Below are 14,123 nucleotides of genomic sequence, written 5' to 3'. Positions count from 1 at the left end.
CCTGAGCAGATTAATATTATTCTATTACTTCTATTACTTAATGCTCTCTCCTACCTCTTGTTTCAGAAAATGTTATTTAGTTGAATTCTACTACATGAGAAATATTCACTGATCATACAGGCAAAACAGATTCACAAGTGCTTCATATGAAGTATTATTTGCAATCACTTATAGTCACGCTGTCTTGTAAAAATTATGCTTACCCTTGAAGAGTAATGTACTCTTGGGAGCTTTCAGCCCAACATCCACTCAGCATTGCAGCAAAATAACTGGATCTGGCACTTAAAATGGCCCTAAAGGGAAGAGGAGGGAAACATTTATATACTATGTAAAAACGTAATTTTTATAAAACTGTTCATCTTTTCCTAAAACTCAGCAATCTATTTTGTCTTGTTTGTATTCACTCTGTAATTATTACAATAAAAATTAAAGCTTTTATTTATGCCTAAGTGTTTTAATTACAATGCCGTTGTTATCTTTTAATTTTTTTTATTTTGAAAACTCTTTAATTTAAATAATAATAATTAAAACCTTTCCAATTACTAAAAGAGTAATATATCCCTAAAAATGGAGAAATAAAGACCTAAGATACTACTTAACAGGAATTGTTGAGGAAACAGCAATAAGAGAAAGACTGCAATTATTTGTCATTTGAAGATTTTTTTAAATTAAAAAAGAGACAACAACAATAAAAGTTCTGAGTTCTCATTCAGAACTCACCTAAATAAAGCCCAGGAAAGGTTATATATTAGGTTTGAGAAAATGACAGGAGCGATTATTTTCAATTTCCATTCTATCTTCTCAAATAAAATGTTCATTCATTCATTCTGTAATCCAACAAATATCCACTGGCTTCTGTTCTGTGCTAGACATTATTCTAGATGCTGGGAACATGATAGTTAATGAAATATAGAGGAAAATATCCCAGTGGAGGATGGTATGAAAAAATTAGAAAAATAGGGAGAAGAGAAAGACATTTCTGGCAATGGTTTACTAGATTGTCTCAGACCAATCATCCTCTTGAAAATAGAAAAGGCGGAATACATATAACATACACACATACATGAGAAAATAAAACATGATTTAAAAGCATCAGAACACTACCATAGTTGTTAGACAAGTTATATGAGAGAAGACAGAAGAGAAGACTCAAACATTTGAAGTAATTTCTTCCACTCAGGTGATTGCAAAATCAAAAAGAAAAGCAATGTTTGGGAAGCTAAGAATAACTTCTGGCATCTTCAAAGGCTGGATGGGACACAAATTACAACTTGGGAGCTGGGTGTGGTGGTGCACACCTGAAATCTCAGGGACTCAGAAGGCTGAGGCAGGAGGATTGCAAATTCAAAGCCAGCCTCAGCAATTTCTTGAGGCCCTAAATTACTTAGTGAGATCCTGTCCCAAGATAAAAAATAAAAAAGGCTGGGAATTTAGGTCACTCACTAAATACCCCTAAATTCTATCTCTGTCAGGAAAAAAAAGAAAAAAAAAAGAGCTTGGGTCTATCAAAAAGGAGTAGTTCTGGTAGCTAACCTAGGATTTGGGTTTAGCCCTGAAGGGTCATACCCTAGGATGAAGAGTGAACAATAAGTAGACAAGTTCTTGTTAGAACAGAAGTCCAGTTTTGAATCAACTCAATCCCTAACTGGAACAAAGCAATCAATATCTAGTTTAACCACTACCCAAAAGCAAAAGGAAGTCCTATTTGCATTAAAATAACATAACCCACTTGAGGAAACAGCAATAAGAAAGAGGCTGCAATAATTTGTCATGTGAAATTTTTTTTTAATTAAAAAGGAGAACCACAACAATAAAAGTTCTGAGTTCTCATTCAGAACTCACCTAAATAAAGCCCAGGAAAGGTTATATTTTAGGTTTGAGAAAATGACAGGAGAGATTATTTTCAATTTCCATTCTATCTTCTCAAATAAAATGCTCAATCATTCATTCTGTAACCCAACAAATATCCACTGACTTCTATTCTGTGCTAGGCATTATTGAGTCCAGTATGGTGGTGCATAACTGTAATCCCAGCTATTTGGGAGGTAAAGGCAGGAGGACAGCAAGTTTAAGATCAGCCTCCAAAAAAGACAAGTCACCAACTGGGAGAAAATATTTGCAAATCACTTATTAAATAAAGAACTTCCATACAAAATATATAAATAGCATAAAAGACAGGAGGGGAAAGGGAATAGATTCTAACGTTGTACATAAAGATATATAACACTAATTAAAGGTACATGGTAATAACAATGCAAGTGAAAAAAAGCAAAAATTATACACATTAGTGAAAATAAACAAAAATTTAATTAGTTGGCATGGTGATACACCCATATAATCTCAAGATACTCAGGAGGCTAAGGTAGGAGGATTGCAATTTCAACTCTGTTATGGTTTGGATATAAGGTGTCCTCCCAAAGCTCCTATTAATGCAGGAATATCCTGAGGTGAAATGATTATGAGAGCTGTGACCTAATTGGTCCATTCTAGCTTGAATAACTGTAGGAAGGTGGAGCATGACTGGGTCACTGGAGGGCATGCTCTAGAAGGTTGTTCTTCCTGTGGCCCATCTTGACTGTGTGTGTGTTTGTGTGTCTGGCTGTCTGTTTCTCTCTCTCTCTGCTTCTTAAATCCACCATGAGCAGCTTTCCTCCCTCAGGCCCTTCATAATGTGCTGCTTCACTTGGGCCCAGAGCAATGGAGTCAGTCATCTACAGACTGAGACCTCTGAAAATAAACTTTTCCTGCTCTAGGTTGTTCTTGTTGGGTATTTTGTTCACAGTGACCAAAAGCTAACTAGAACAAAGTTTAGCGAGATCCTGTCTCAAAACTTTCAAAAGGGCTGGTGATATAGTTCAGTGGTAAAGTGCCCCTGGGTTCAATCCCCAGTACAAAAAAAAAAAAAGAAGAAGAAAACGAAAAACTAAAATTCTAAAAAAAGTTTTAAATCTCAATTAATATAAAAGGCAGGAAAAGATGACAAAACAGAACAAAGAAAAAATGAAAACCAAAAACATGGTAGACTAACCCAAATGTATTAATAACTACATTATATAAGTGGTCTAAATATTTTAATTAAAAGGAAATTATGAGAATGGATTTTAAAAGGTAAGATATAATTATAAGAAATTAATTTTAAACCCATTTTAAATATAAAGACACAGAGAATTTAAAAGTAAAGGATGTAAAAAGATTACAAGGAATATTACCTGGGTTAAAAAGAGATGTATCATAATTAAAAAGAGCTCAATTCATCATGAGGAAATTGTCATCCCAAATATGTATGTACCAAGTACAGTTTCAAAATACATGAAGCAAAAACTGAAGGAAACTGAGGGACAGACAGACAAATTCACGATTACACTTGGAGACTTCAACACTCTTCTCAGTAATTAATAGAACAGGTAGACAAATTAGTTAAAGATATGTAAGACTTAAACAATACTGTCAAACAATTTGACATTTATGAAACACTCTACCCCAGTACGGCACAATACATCTTTTCAAGTACATAAACATTTACTAAGACAGATTGGGTTATCAAACACATCTCAATAAAGTGTGTTGAAAATAAAATATATACTATGGACACAGTGGAATTAAATTAGAAATTAATAAATAGCTGAAAAATTCCCAACAGTTGGAAGTTAAATATACTTCCAGATAATCCATTGGTGAAAAAAAGAAATTAAAGGGAAAATTAGAAAATACTCTGAGTGAAAATGAAAATATACCATAATTTGCAGGATGCAGCTAAAGCAGTGCTTAGAAGAAAATATATAGTTTTTAAGTGTTTATCTTAGAAAAGAAAAAAGTTCTATATCAGTGATCTATGGTTCCACCTTTAGAATAATAAAAAGCAGCATATATTAAACCTAGAGTAAGTCAAAGAACAAGAAAAGGTAATAGAACCTGATAATAACGTGAATATTTAATGTACTGCTTGTATATAATTTTTATTTTTCTATATAAGAGGACAAAGATAGATTTTTGATTATTTGTTTGCCATGCTGGGGTCTGAACCCAGGGCTTCACACATTCTAGGCAAATATTCTACCTCTGAACTATATCCCCAGCCCAGCCAAAGATAGTTTCTTTAGAGTATGACTGAGTCTATATAAACACATTTTAAAATATTAAGCAATATATGATTCTTTCCTAAAGCATGGAAAGCCAAATTAAAAAGAAAATTTTTAATTATAAAATATCTGTAATAAAACTCTGAATCAGAATTTTAGGAAGTAAAAATTTTAAGTTCTCTCCATGCTTCCTTGTTTACTTCAAGTCTACTCTATACAAATAACCAATGTAAACAGTTTATTAGATATCCTACCAGGTCTTTTTTCATGGCCATCTTTTCTAATATATTAACAATGTTGAATTTCAATAAATACAATCCATTTCATACTCTGTACTTTGTTTTGTATTTCTTTGTAAGTCTTACTTTCAGCATCAAATATAGTATTTGGCACATAAGTGATCATTAAATAATTCTTAATGAAGAATATGATTAGAATTTTATCCTTCACTCTATATACTCTACCTGACTAGACTGAGTGGCAAAGATATATAAATATATAGCATGCCATGATTTACCAGTTATGAAAATGCATCTCTCTGATCATAAACTTCGTAAACTGACCTAAGGTCTCAGCTATAGTATTCTGGAATCCAAACCATACTGGTCCCAAAGCCATAAATTAGTCCCTGCAAATGAGCCTAGAAGAGATAATAAAGGCAGATTTATTCGTGGGAGACAAGAATTTCTCCAAAGCCTCTGGCTTGGGAATTTTTTCAACAGCCTTGCCAAATCTCCTGTGGAATTGTACTGTCTACGATGTAACTTCTTTCCTTTCTTATTCACTCAGGGTCAGATTGGGATTGCAGTCTTATAGCTTTCTCAGTCTTTGGCTTCCTCCTCATATTCTCTCACATGTATTTACCCGAATAAATTTTTTGCAAGTGTAACCCCATCTTTGTGTCTGCTTCTCAGAAGATTTGAACTAACACAGCATGTTAGCCATTTCCATCTGAGTAATATTAAAAGCATCTGAGGCTTAAATGATTGCCCTGATCTTAAAATAGAAACTCACAAAACATCCTTATTTAATTAGGATCATGCCTCAGGTAAAATAATAAAAATAATAATGCAGCAATAGATGGCACGGTGTATTAAAAATCTTTGCTAAATCTTTTAAAAAATATGTTCCTACATGTCAAAAACTATTTTCTCCTTTGATTAAATTTAATATCAACTGACAATGCTGCTTCTGGCTCTATCAAAAATGTCCTAATTTCCCCCTTGCTGTTGCTTTGGTATGCTGCTCTTCAATACGTCCTAATGTTAGCTGAACTAGATTCACTATTCCAGGCAGAACAATGGCCTGGATTATTCAGAAATGCTCTAGGAGAGGAGTTTTTTGTTTTGTTTTGTTTTAAACTGGGTCTAATTTTTAAATATTTTTTGCTTAAAGAGTTGTTTGTGTACACATACTTGTTTTGCTTTAGTTCCACATAACTAAATATAGATTAAAACCAGAGTAGTGAATATAAATTTTCTGGAGCTGTCACTATTAGTCATCCTGCTTCTTAGCAAATATTTCTTAAATTTTTTTTTTCTGTGATGGGGATTGAACCTAGAGCCTAGAGCCTTGTGCATGCAAGGCAAGACCTCTACCACTGAGCTACATTCCCAGCCTCCTTTGAAAATATTTTGGAAATCATTACTTATAAAAGGCCACTAACTTTCTCTTGAGATTTTATGATATCCATTGACCACAGCTTTCATTAAATTAGCTTTTCCTAAATTAAACTGTTAAGTACAATGAATATTCTATTATCTAACACAATTAGAACAGGTAGTTTTTTTTGTTGTTGTTGTTTGATTAATCAGAAAAAAGATCAAGATTTTAAAATCAATTTTTATATAACAATCATCTTATCCTACTTTAAAAAACAAATACACATTCATTCACAGATCTTTCACTATAAGATCAATCTCTTTTTAAAAATTTTTTTAGTTGTTGACAGACCTTTATTTTATTTATTTATATGCATACTGAGAATCAAACCCCGTGCCTCACACATGCCAGGCAAGTGTGCTATGGCAGAGCCATAAACCCAGCTCCAGATCAATCTCTTTTTAAATGTGGGTTTGCTAATTAAAGTTTCATCTTTCTTGCAAAATCTATATGTTTATACATTATTGTTAGTTCAAATTTCTATAAGAGAATAAAAACTTTTATGAAGTAATTTGAATACAGAATCCATTTGACCCTTTTTCTTCAAAGGGCCAGACTATAAATATTCAGGGTTTTTTTCAGGTCCCTATTGCATATTCTTCTTTGTTTTTTGCTTTTTCATATAAAAACAATCCACTTACTACATTTAGGTCATTGTTTGTTGACTCCTGACATAAGACAAAGTAGAACAGGCAATGTTATGTCTCTTTTATGGATATCTAACATACACTTATAGCAAATAATACATACTTTTGAAAACTTACAATACGGCAGACACATTTAGGTATGCTAAGTACTTTATGTGCATTATCTGATTCAATCCTCACAGCCATCTTATGCTATAATTACTATTATTATTTGTTGTACAAATAAAGAAATTGAGACTAGAGAGATTAAGTAAATCCCCCAAATTATTAACTAGTGAAAATAGAATGCAAACTCAGGCTGACTTCACAATTACTAAGCTCTGCTACTTCTAAAAAACTTTTCAGCCAGTATACTCAAGGACATATAGATTGTGGCATTATCCAGACTACAACACTGATCTTCTAACACTATATTGATTTGCTAAATATTCACAGAAACCTACATTATACAGGGAGATTTAACAGCATATTAGCCCAATGAGTGAATGTTTAGTAGTATAATATTAGGCACTGATAAGAAAGGAATACCAGATCTTGAATATTACCAAGATAAAATTAGGAATCACTACCTTTTTCAATAAGGACGATCTTAATTACAGAATGTAGAGTGCAACAAATAAATTATCTTAAAAACATAACATTCAATTTGTCTCACTAAATATTAAAATAATAAAGCACATTATAAAATAGGAGATCAGCAATGCAATAGATCAGGTAGGTACTTAGGGTTAGACTAAAGGTGACAAGAGGAAATACAAGCCAAGAGAAATGTACACTATTCTGATGGTATTCACTTGGTAAAGGACAGGAATTCAGATAGGAAGATAATGTTACAGAGGTCTACAACAAGGGATAATGTACTGCACAATTCCAGAATACAATATTCAGAAAAGTAGAAACATAACTAATAATTGGGATCTAAAAAAACTAAGGGATCCTTAGTGCAACTGGCAAGACAATCTTTTATTATAATCCTCCAACCTCTAAACAAAGAGAGCTCTCTTCATTTCTGCTTCGAGTAGAAGTGTTGGCGATAAATAAAGACAAAGATGAAGGAAAGCATGAAGAAGTTATATTTTAGAGAGGGTAAGGCCTATTTAGAGGGAGAAAAGTGTGGTAAAGTGTGGCCTTCCTTAGAGGTCTACTGCTAACCTATTCTTCTTTGGATTAAGGAGAAATGCAAGTGATTCAAACCATGTTTCACTGCTTGCTCCTTATAAATAATGGGCATAGAGGCTGTTGCTACTATCTGCCCAAAAGCTTGTATTAAAGGCCTATCCACTGTAATTGTGATGACAGCTAACACATATGGTACTATGTGCCAGGTGCTGTTCAAACTGTTTAAGTATATATAATAAGTAACCCTCATAATCACCTCATGAAATAAGTACTTGTATAATTCCCATCTTTGATGAGGATACAAAATGAATAGTTAAATGGCTTACTCAAATCCATGCAACTAATATTAGTGAAGCTGAAATTAAAACCCAGGAAGACTGGCTCACAGTCCACACACACTTAATCAATCACTGTTAACCAATATGGCTTACGTGTACCACTATCAACAAGTGATTGGCATCAGATTGCCTTTAAGTATATAAAATGCTCTAGACATTGAAGTCAGGATCAGGTAAAGAAGGACAGTGCAAATGGAAAGATAATCTTGGAAGAATTAGGTTATTAGAGATGTGTTTAAGTAAGCAACTTGAGCATCAGAAAACGATTAACTCAGTAGAAGAGTAAATTCCTAAGTTTCCATAACAATTTAAACATATTAAACTATCAAACTGGACTGATTTAAATGTTGAAACCTTAACTGAATACAATTAAGATCATAAATTTTGCATGGATCTTTTAATATATGAGTACATATAATTGAAAACAATTAAAGCAGTCATGTGAAAAATGCTGATAATGATCATCTAGAACAAGAAGTATTTTTAAAAGTTCTGATGTTGGGCTAGGGTTGTGGCTCAGTGGTGAAGTGCTTGCCTAGCACATGTGAGGCACTGGGTTTGATCCTTAGCTCCACGTAAAAATAAATAAAATAAAGGTATAAAAAAAAGTTCTGATGTTGGGTTTTAGAAGAATATGCGGGTTTATAGCAATATGTATTTTCTGAACTATGACCTAGTATTCCTTGAACTACATAATAAAATTATTATGCAGTAAACAGAGATGCTCAAGTTTGAACTACAAAGGTAACCTTGTGATTTAGAATTTGCTATTGTAACTTACATAAGGGCCATAAAGTAGTCAGAACTTAAAATTCTCCTCAGGAAATTGCCTTCCTAGTTAATATGAATTTCTTTTTTCACTGCGAGGTAAACAAAACAAACCAGAAAGTGAGCAAGTATTGTTCTGGAATACAAACCTAATATTCTGGATCCTGCTCCTAAAACACAGTTCTGTTAGCTCATTCTTAAACAGCACACAGAGAAAAGCCAAATATAGACACTGAGGACAAATTGCAAATGGTCACAGGGTCCGGCCTTCCTTGTATGACAGCATAGCTTTAAGGTTATATAAGCAGAACTTTGGTGGAATGCACATATGGTCTCAAGAAAAATCTGGATATAAAATTAAATAAAATCTTAAATTATGTTGGTAAAAAAGAGACACGTGCGCACACACACATCATGATTTGATTTAGAAAATGTACTCATAAAAATATATGGATTAACTCATATTACATTTTATATTTTACTATATGTAATGTGGATTTCATAAGAATTAGAAAAAAAAGAGTCTATGTATGTACACAGATTTATAAAATACATATTCCCAGAGAGAAAACTTCAAATTTTTAATAATAAATAGTCTGGTTCAAACCGTTAATCCTAGAATTTGGCAATGTGTGCTGTCAATTAACTGGAAAAACCAGCATAAATTCTAAGTTGGTAGAGTCCTGTAATCTAAACCTACTGCTAATGTAATTAAGGGCTATGGATGCTTGAACCTAGAAAATTGCTCCTTGCTATTGCAAATAGTCTAGTTTTTCCTCTTAAGAGCATCAGAATAACTTATAAACATTCATATTTAAAATACAAACAGATGGAAGGAGTACTGTTTGGGTTCTTCAGATTTCTGGTTCTGATTCTAGCTACTAGTAAGACCCAGCTGTACTTATTTACCTTGAGTTCCAACAGATAATCTGGATTTCCTATGAAATTTTTTCTTCTTTTAAGCAGATTTTAGTGACTTGCAATCAAAAGAGCCTAACCTAAACAGGCAGCAGATTTTAATTTGAAATCTAAAAAACTAGAATGTATAAGCAACCCAGTTTTAAAGCAGAACAGGGTTTTTAAAAAGTACTCTGAAGTATTAAACCTCCTAATCAATGCTATTTATGAGAATCCTCTATTTTGTATCACAGAATTTGTGCCAAAATGTATTCAGAGAAAATACATGTCATTCACATAGAAATAACCATTCTTAATACTACAATGTCTATAAAATTAAAAACTGCATTAACTACATTTTCTGTGACAGTGGCTTTCAAACCCATTTCAAGCAACAAAACATTTTCATCTAATGAAATTGATGAAATCTTAGGTTTATGTCCAATGCAAAGAATAGATGAGATCTGGCCTGGCTGAAATGTGCACGTGCACATCTGGGTGAACCCATGTGTGCATATATGATCCTGCAGGCGGGAAATCCAGGTTTGATACCCCAAATTTTCCCCTATCAGAGACTCCTGAGGAGTCACTGTGGAATCACTATAGCTTACATGGAGTAGAGCTTGAAAACCATTGTATTAGAAAATGAGAATCACTCTTCTATACTCCAATATCACAACCAACACACCAAATCAATCACATCTACTTACCTGTGAGCTTTAAACCTTTTTCCATCAACATAAATATCAATATCTGGACAACAATGTTTCACATAAAGCTTCAATAAGTCTTTTCCTAATTCAGATGCAGGTTCCAAGTCATAATTATCTTTAAAAGACAAAAATAAGACTAAATGAGTTTCTTTAATGTTATAAATATCCCCAAATTTTGTTTTTTAATATTAGCAAGTTTTCTTACATAATTATCTCAACTTGCTTAAACAGTGGTAAATTAAAATAAAAGAATTTTAAATCATCTACACTCTCTACTTTGACATATGTATTTTCATTTATACTTAAATATAGATATGCCTTTAAATAGATACACATATAAGCATAATATCACAAAATTATGCCCAAAATGAATTTAATTCATGAAAGTTTGACATTTTTCCAATTTTGATATTCCTTTCCACTATTTAATTCCTTCCCATTCCCTATTTGAAGTTGAATGTCCCCCAAAGGTCAATATGTTAGAAGCGTGGTCCCCAGGGTGGTGCTATTGGAAGTGTTATAGACCTTCAAGAGGTAGGGCTAAGTGGGAAGTCTTTAAGTCATTGGAGACATGTCCTTGAAGGAGATTTGTGGGACCCTGGCCTCTTTCTCTTTCACTTCTTGGCCATGAGGTGAGCAGTTTATTCTGACAGGTACTTCCCACCATTGTCATCTGGCACACCCACCAGAGGCCCAAAGTAATTGGTTTGATTGATATTGAACTAGAACCTCCAAAACTGTTAGTCAAATAAGCCATTTCTCTTTATGAGTTAATTATCTCATGTAGTTCATTATAATGATGGAAAGCTGACAAAACACCTTACTTTATGACAATATGGCTAGACTGATATGTAAACTGAAAGAAATTCAACTGAAATCAGTGGGTTATTAGAGAACTTACCATGAGATTAGTACTGGAAACAAGAGGTCTAGAAAATAAGTATTTAAAAATTTTTTCTCTTCAAAAGATTCATCATTTAGGTAGTAGGAAATGAAATATAAAACATGTATACATAAGAAGGAAAAAATGCTATACTGTATATCATGGCTCATCACTGTATATCACTGTGTGTGTGTGTGTGTGTACATGTGTGTACGTGTGTATACATGTGTGTATGTGTGTGTGTGTGTGTGTGTGTAAACTACACTGTGCTAAATTAACATTTGACTTCATACTGTATTCACCCTTTGAGTTCTTACATAATAAACTGCAACCTAACTTAGGAGTATATATTTTTGGTAATAGCCAGAGCTCAGCCAAACAGAAGCAGAAGTCAATGATTCATGCTTAACAACCTGAAAGGCTGAAGCTGCAGAATTCGAGTTAGAGGCCAGCATATTCAACTTAGTGAGACCCTGTCTCAAAATTTAAAAAAAAAAAAAAAAAAGTTTTTTTTAAAGAACTAGGGTATGGCTCAGTGGTAAAACATCCATGGGTTCAATTTCCACTAGAAAGAAAGAAGGAAGAAGGAAGGAAAGAAAGAAAAGAAAGACAAGTAGTGACATGTCATCTAATCACAAGTAGTCAACAACTTAGATCATGTCCATTAAGACAAAGGCCTAACTGTAGTCCATCAAGCTATTTCTGTACTTTACTTCCATGTTCTGTCTATAAATAACTACTGTCAATGTGGTAGAGTAGACCCTTCTGAACCTCTTCTGATTCTGAGAGCTGATTAATTCATTAATGTTTCTTGTTCAAATAACTCAGATTTACTTTGTCTAAAGATTTTCTTTTAACAATTGTATGTCATACTTCGACAATCTAGAAAACTTTATTTAATTAGTATATCTGGTAAGGTTCATTCACTCATAACAGATTCCCACTAAACAAATTTACAAACCTGAAATATATATTACAATGCCAATGTTGGCTCTACTATCAAAAGAGATCCAGAATCCAACTACTACTCAACACCTTCACTCCTATACTTTAGTCCAAGCCACCAGCATCTTTCAACTGTTCTCCTATTCTTAACCTCCACAATCTATTTTTAACAAAGCTTCCAAAACTGCATTAAAAATGCAATTCATATTTTAATCCATCCAAGTTCAAAACCCTCTATGTCTCACTCCATTTCTTTTAGAATAAAAACTAAAGTTTTCAACAATGTCTCAGAAGGCCCCATGACATCTGGCTCCCTGTTACGATAACAATGACTTAGAGGCTGCTTTTGCTGAAAATACCAATTTTTCACTTGGTCCTGCAAATGTAAAAAACTTGGAATTTCTGCCTCCATTTGCATCTGTCATAAGCCTCTAATCCCAGCTACTCAGGAGTCTGAGGCTAGATGATCACAAGTTCAAGGGCCAGCCTCAGAAACTTAGTGAGACCCTATCTTAAATAAAATATGAAGGGGATGGGGTGGCAGATTAGTATGTGAGACCCCTGGCTTCAATACTCAGCACTATAAAAGGAAGAAATGAAGGAGGGAAGAAAGAGGGAGGAAAGACAAAACTAAAAGAAAAAGAAAAAGCACAGTGGCATAAGCCTTAGTCCAGCTACTTGGGAGATTGAGGCAGGAGAATCTCACAAGTTCAAGGGCAGCCTCAGCATCTTAGCAGACCCTGTCACAAAACAAAGAATTAAAAAGGCCTGGTAATGTAGCTCAGTGGTAAAGAGTCCCTGGGTTCAGTACTTTCCACTGAAAAAAATAAAAATAAAAAGATAGATTTTTAAAGGGGGGAGGTGATTAAGTCAGTATGTAATAGGTTAAATTTGAAATATTTAAGGTATTTTTAAACAGCTATGTCTAGTCAATAGTTAGATATAAAGCTCAAGAAAAAAATGAGAATACCATTTATTTAAGGAACAGAAAGATGATAGATATATCAGTGAAGAAGAATGAGGAGTGGTCAAGAAGGAAAATCTAGAGATCAGAATTTAGAAGACAGAAGTTTCAAGGAGAGCAGCACTAATATGAAAGACTGCAAGGGGGTTAAGAAGATGTGGACCAAACGTGTCTTAAATTGGCAACTGGCAGATTACTGGTAAGCATGGAGTTTTGTTTTTTTTTTTTTTTTTTTTTTTGAGAGATGGAGAAAGCAAGTCAAATAATGGGGGTAGATGAGTAAATAAGCTCTTTTTACGTACACTTACTTGTTTTGCCACTTTAAAAGGCTGCTGTGGGGCCACTGGCAGAGCTCTACACTAGAAGCATGAAAAATGTCTATCAACTACCAGCTTATCAATTGCTCTGTATGGCCTTGAGAAAGTCCTTTATGTTTTGTGGGTATAAGAGTCCTTACTGAAAAAAATCAATCTGCAACCACTTACTTCTTAGGGTTACATGAGACCAAATGATATTAATAAATACTTCAAAGCCTAGACTGCCTAATCATTTATTCATAGATACAATGAATGTAACATAAAAGGACTCTCACCAAGATTAAATTAGTTTGGTGGTGATAGTTGCTGCTGCACAAAACATCAGTAATAAGACCCTTTAGTTAACAGGTATTTTCATATGTAGTAAATTCTGCTATAACATCTTTACACAATATTTTAGGGTTCAATTTTAGTATAACTAAATTTTGAGTGTTGTTAGGTGCAATTTCATATATAAAAAACACTTCAATATCAATGCCAAAGACTGTACCCAGATGAATCAAGCCATGTAATAATATACAAAGCATATATGCACACACCTAAATATCTACCAGATATCTCAGTTTGCTTTATATGTTATGAGCCATATCCATTCATTCATACCTAGTGTTAAAATTTTGTCTCTGATTTCAGGTAACTCTTGGGACACAATCTTCTATCAATATTTGTGTCTGCACAGTCTGACTTTTCTGAGAAAAGCACTGGTAAACTTGGCTTAAGATGATTAAGCTGCAACATTCCTTGGAATCTAGAAGTAATATATTGCTCCAGATGGACTTAGAGACATGCCT

At 33.5% G+C, this 14,123-nt stretch overlaps 1 protein-coding gene across 1 annotated transcript in view; it reads right to left on the bottom strand.

Annotated features, from left to right (window-relative positions):
• The window catches only part of Btbd8 (BTB domain containing 8), an 83,426-nt gene that overhangs the window by 52,044 nt on the left and 17,259 nt on the right, over window positions 1–14,123 (bottom strand). The window contains exons 4-5 of the mRNA XM_027935262.3: window positions 10,221–10,338; window positions 204–293 (exon numbers count right to left, since the gene is read on the bottom strand). Coding sequence (XP_027791063.3) covers window positions 204–293; window positions 10,221–10,338 — 208 coding nt within the window. The remainder of the gene's footprint in view (window positions 1–203; window positions 294–10,220; window positions 10,339–14,123) is intronic.

This window comes from Marmota flaviventris, chromosome 10, assembly GCF_047511675.1.
Source record: "Marmota flaviventris isolate mMarFla1 chromosome 10, mMarFla1.hap1, whole genome shotgun sequence".
NCBI classification, from domain to species: domain Eukaryota; kingdom Metazoa; phylum Chordata; class Mammalia; order Rodentia; family Sciuridae; genus Marmota; species Marmota flaviventris.
This window is presented reverse-complemented; position numbering and strand designations above follow the sequence as displayed.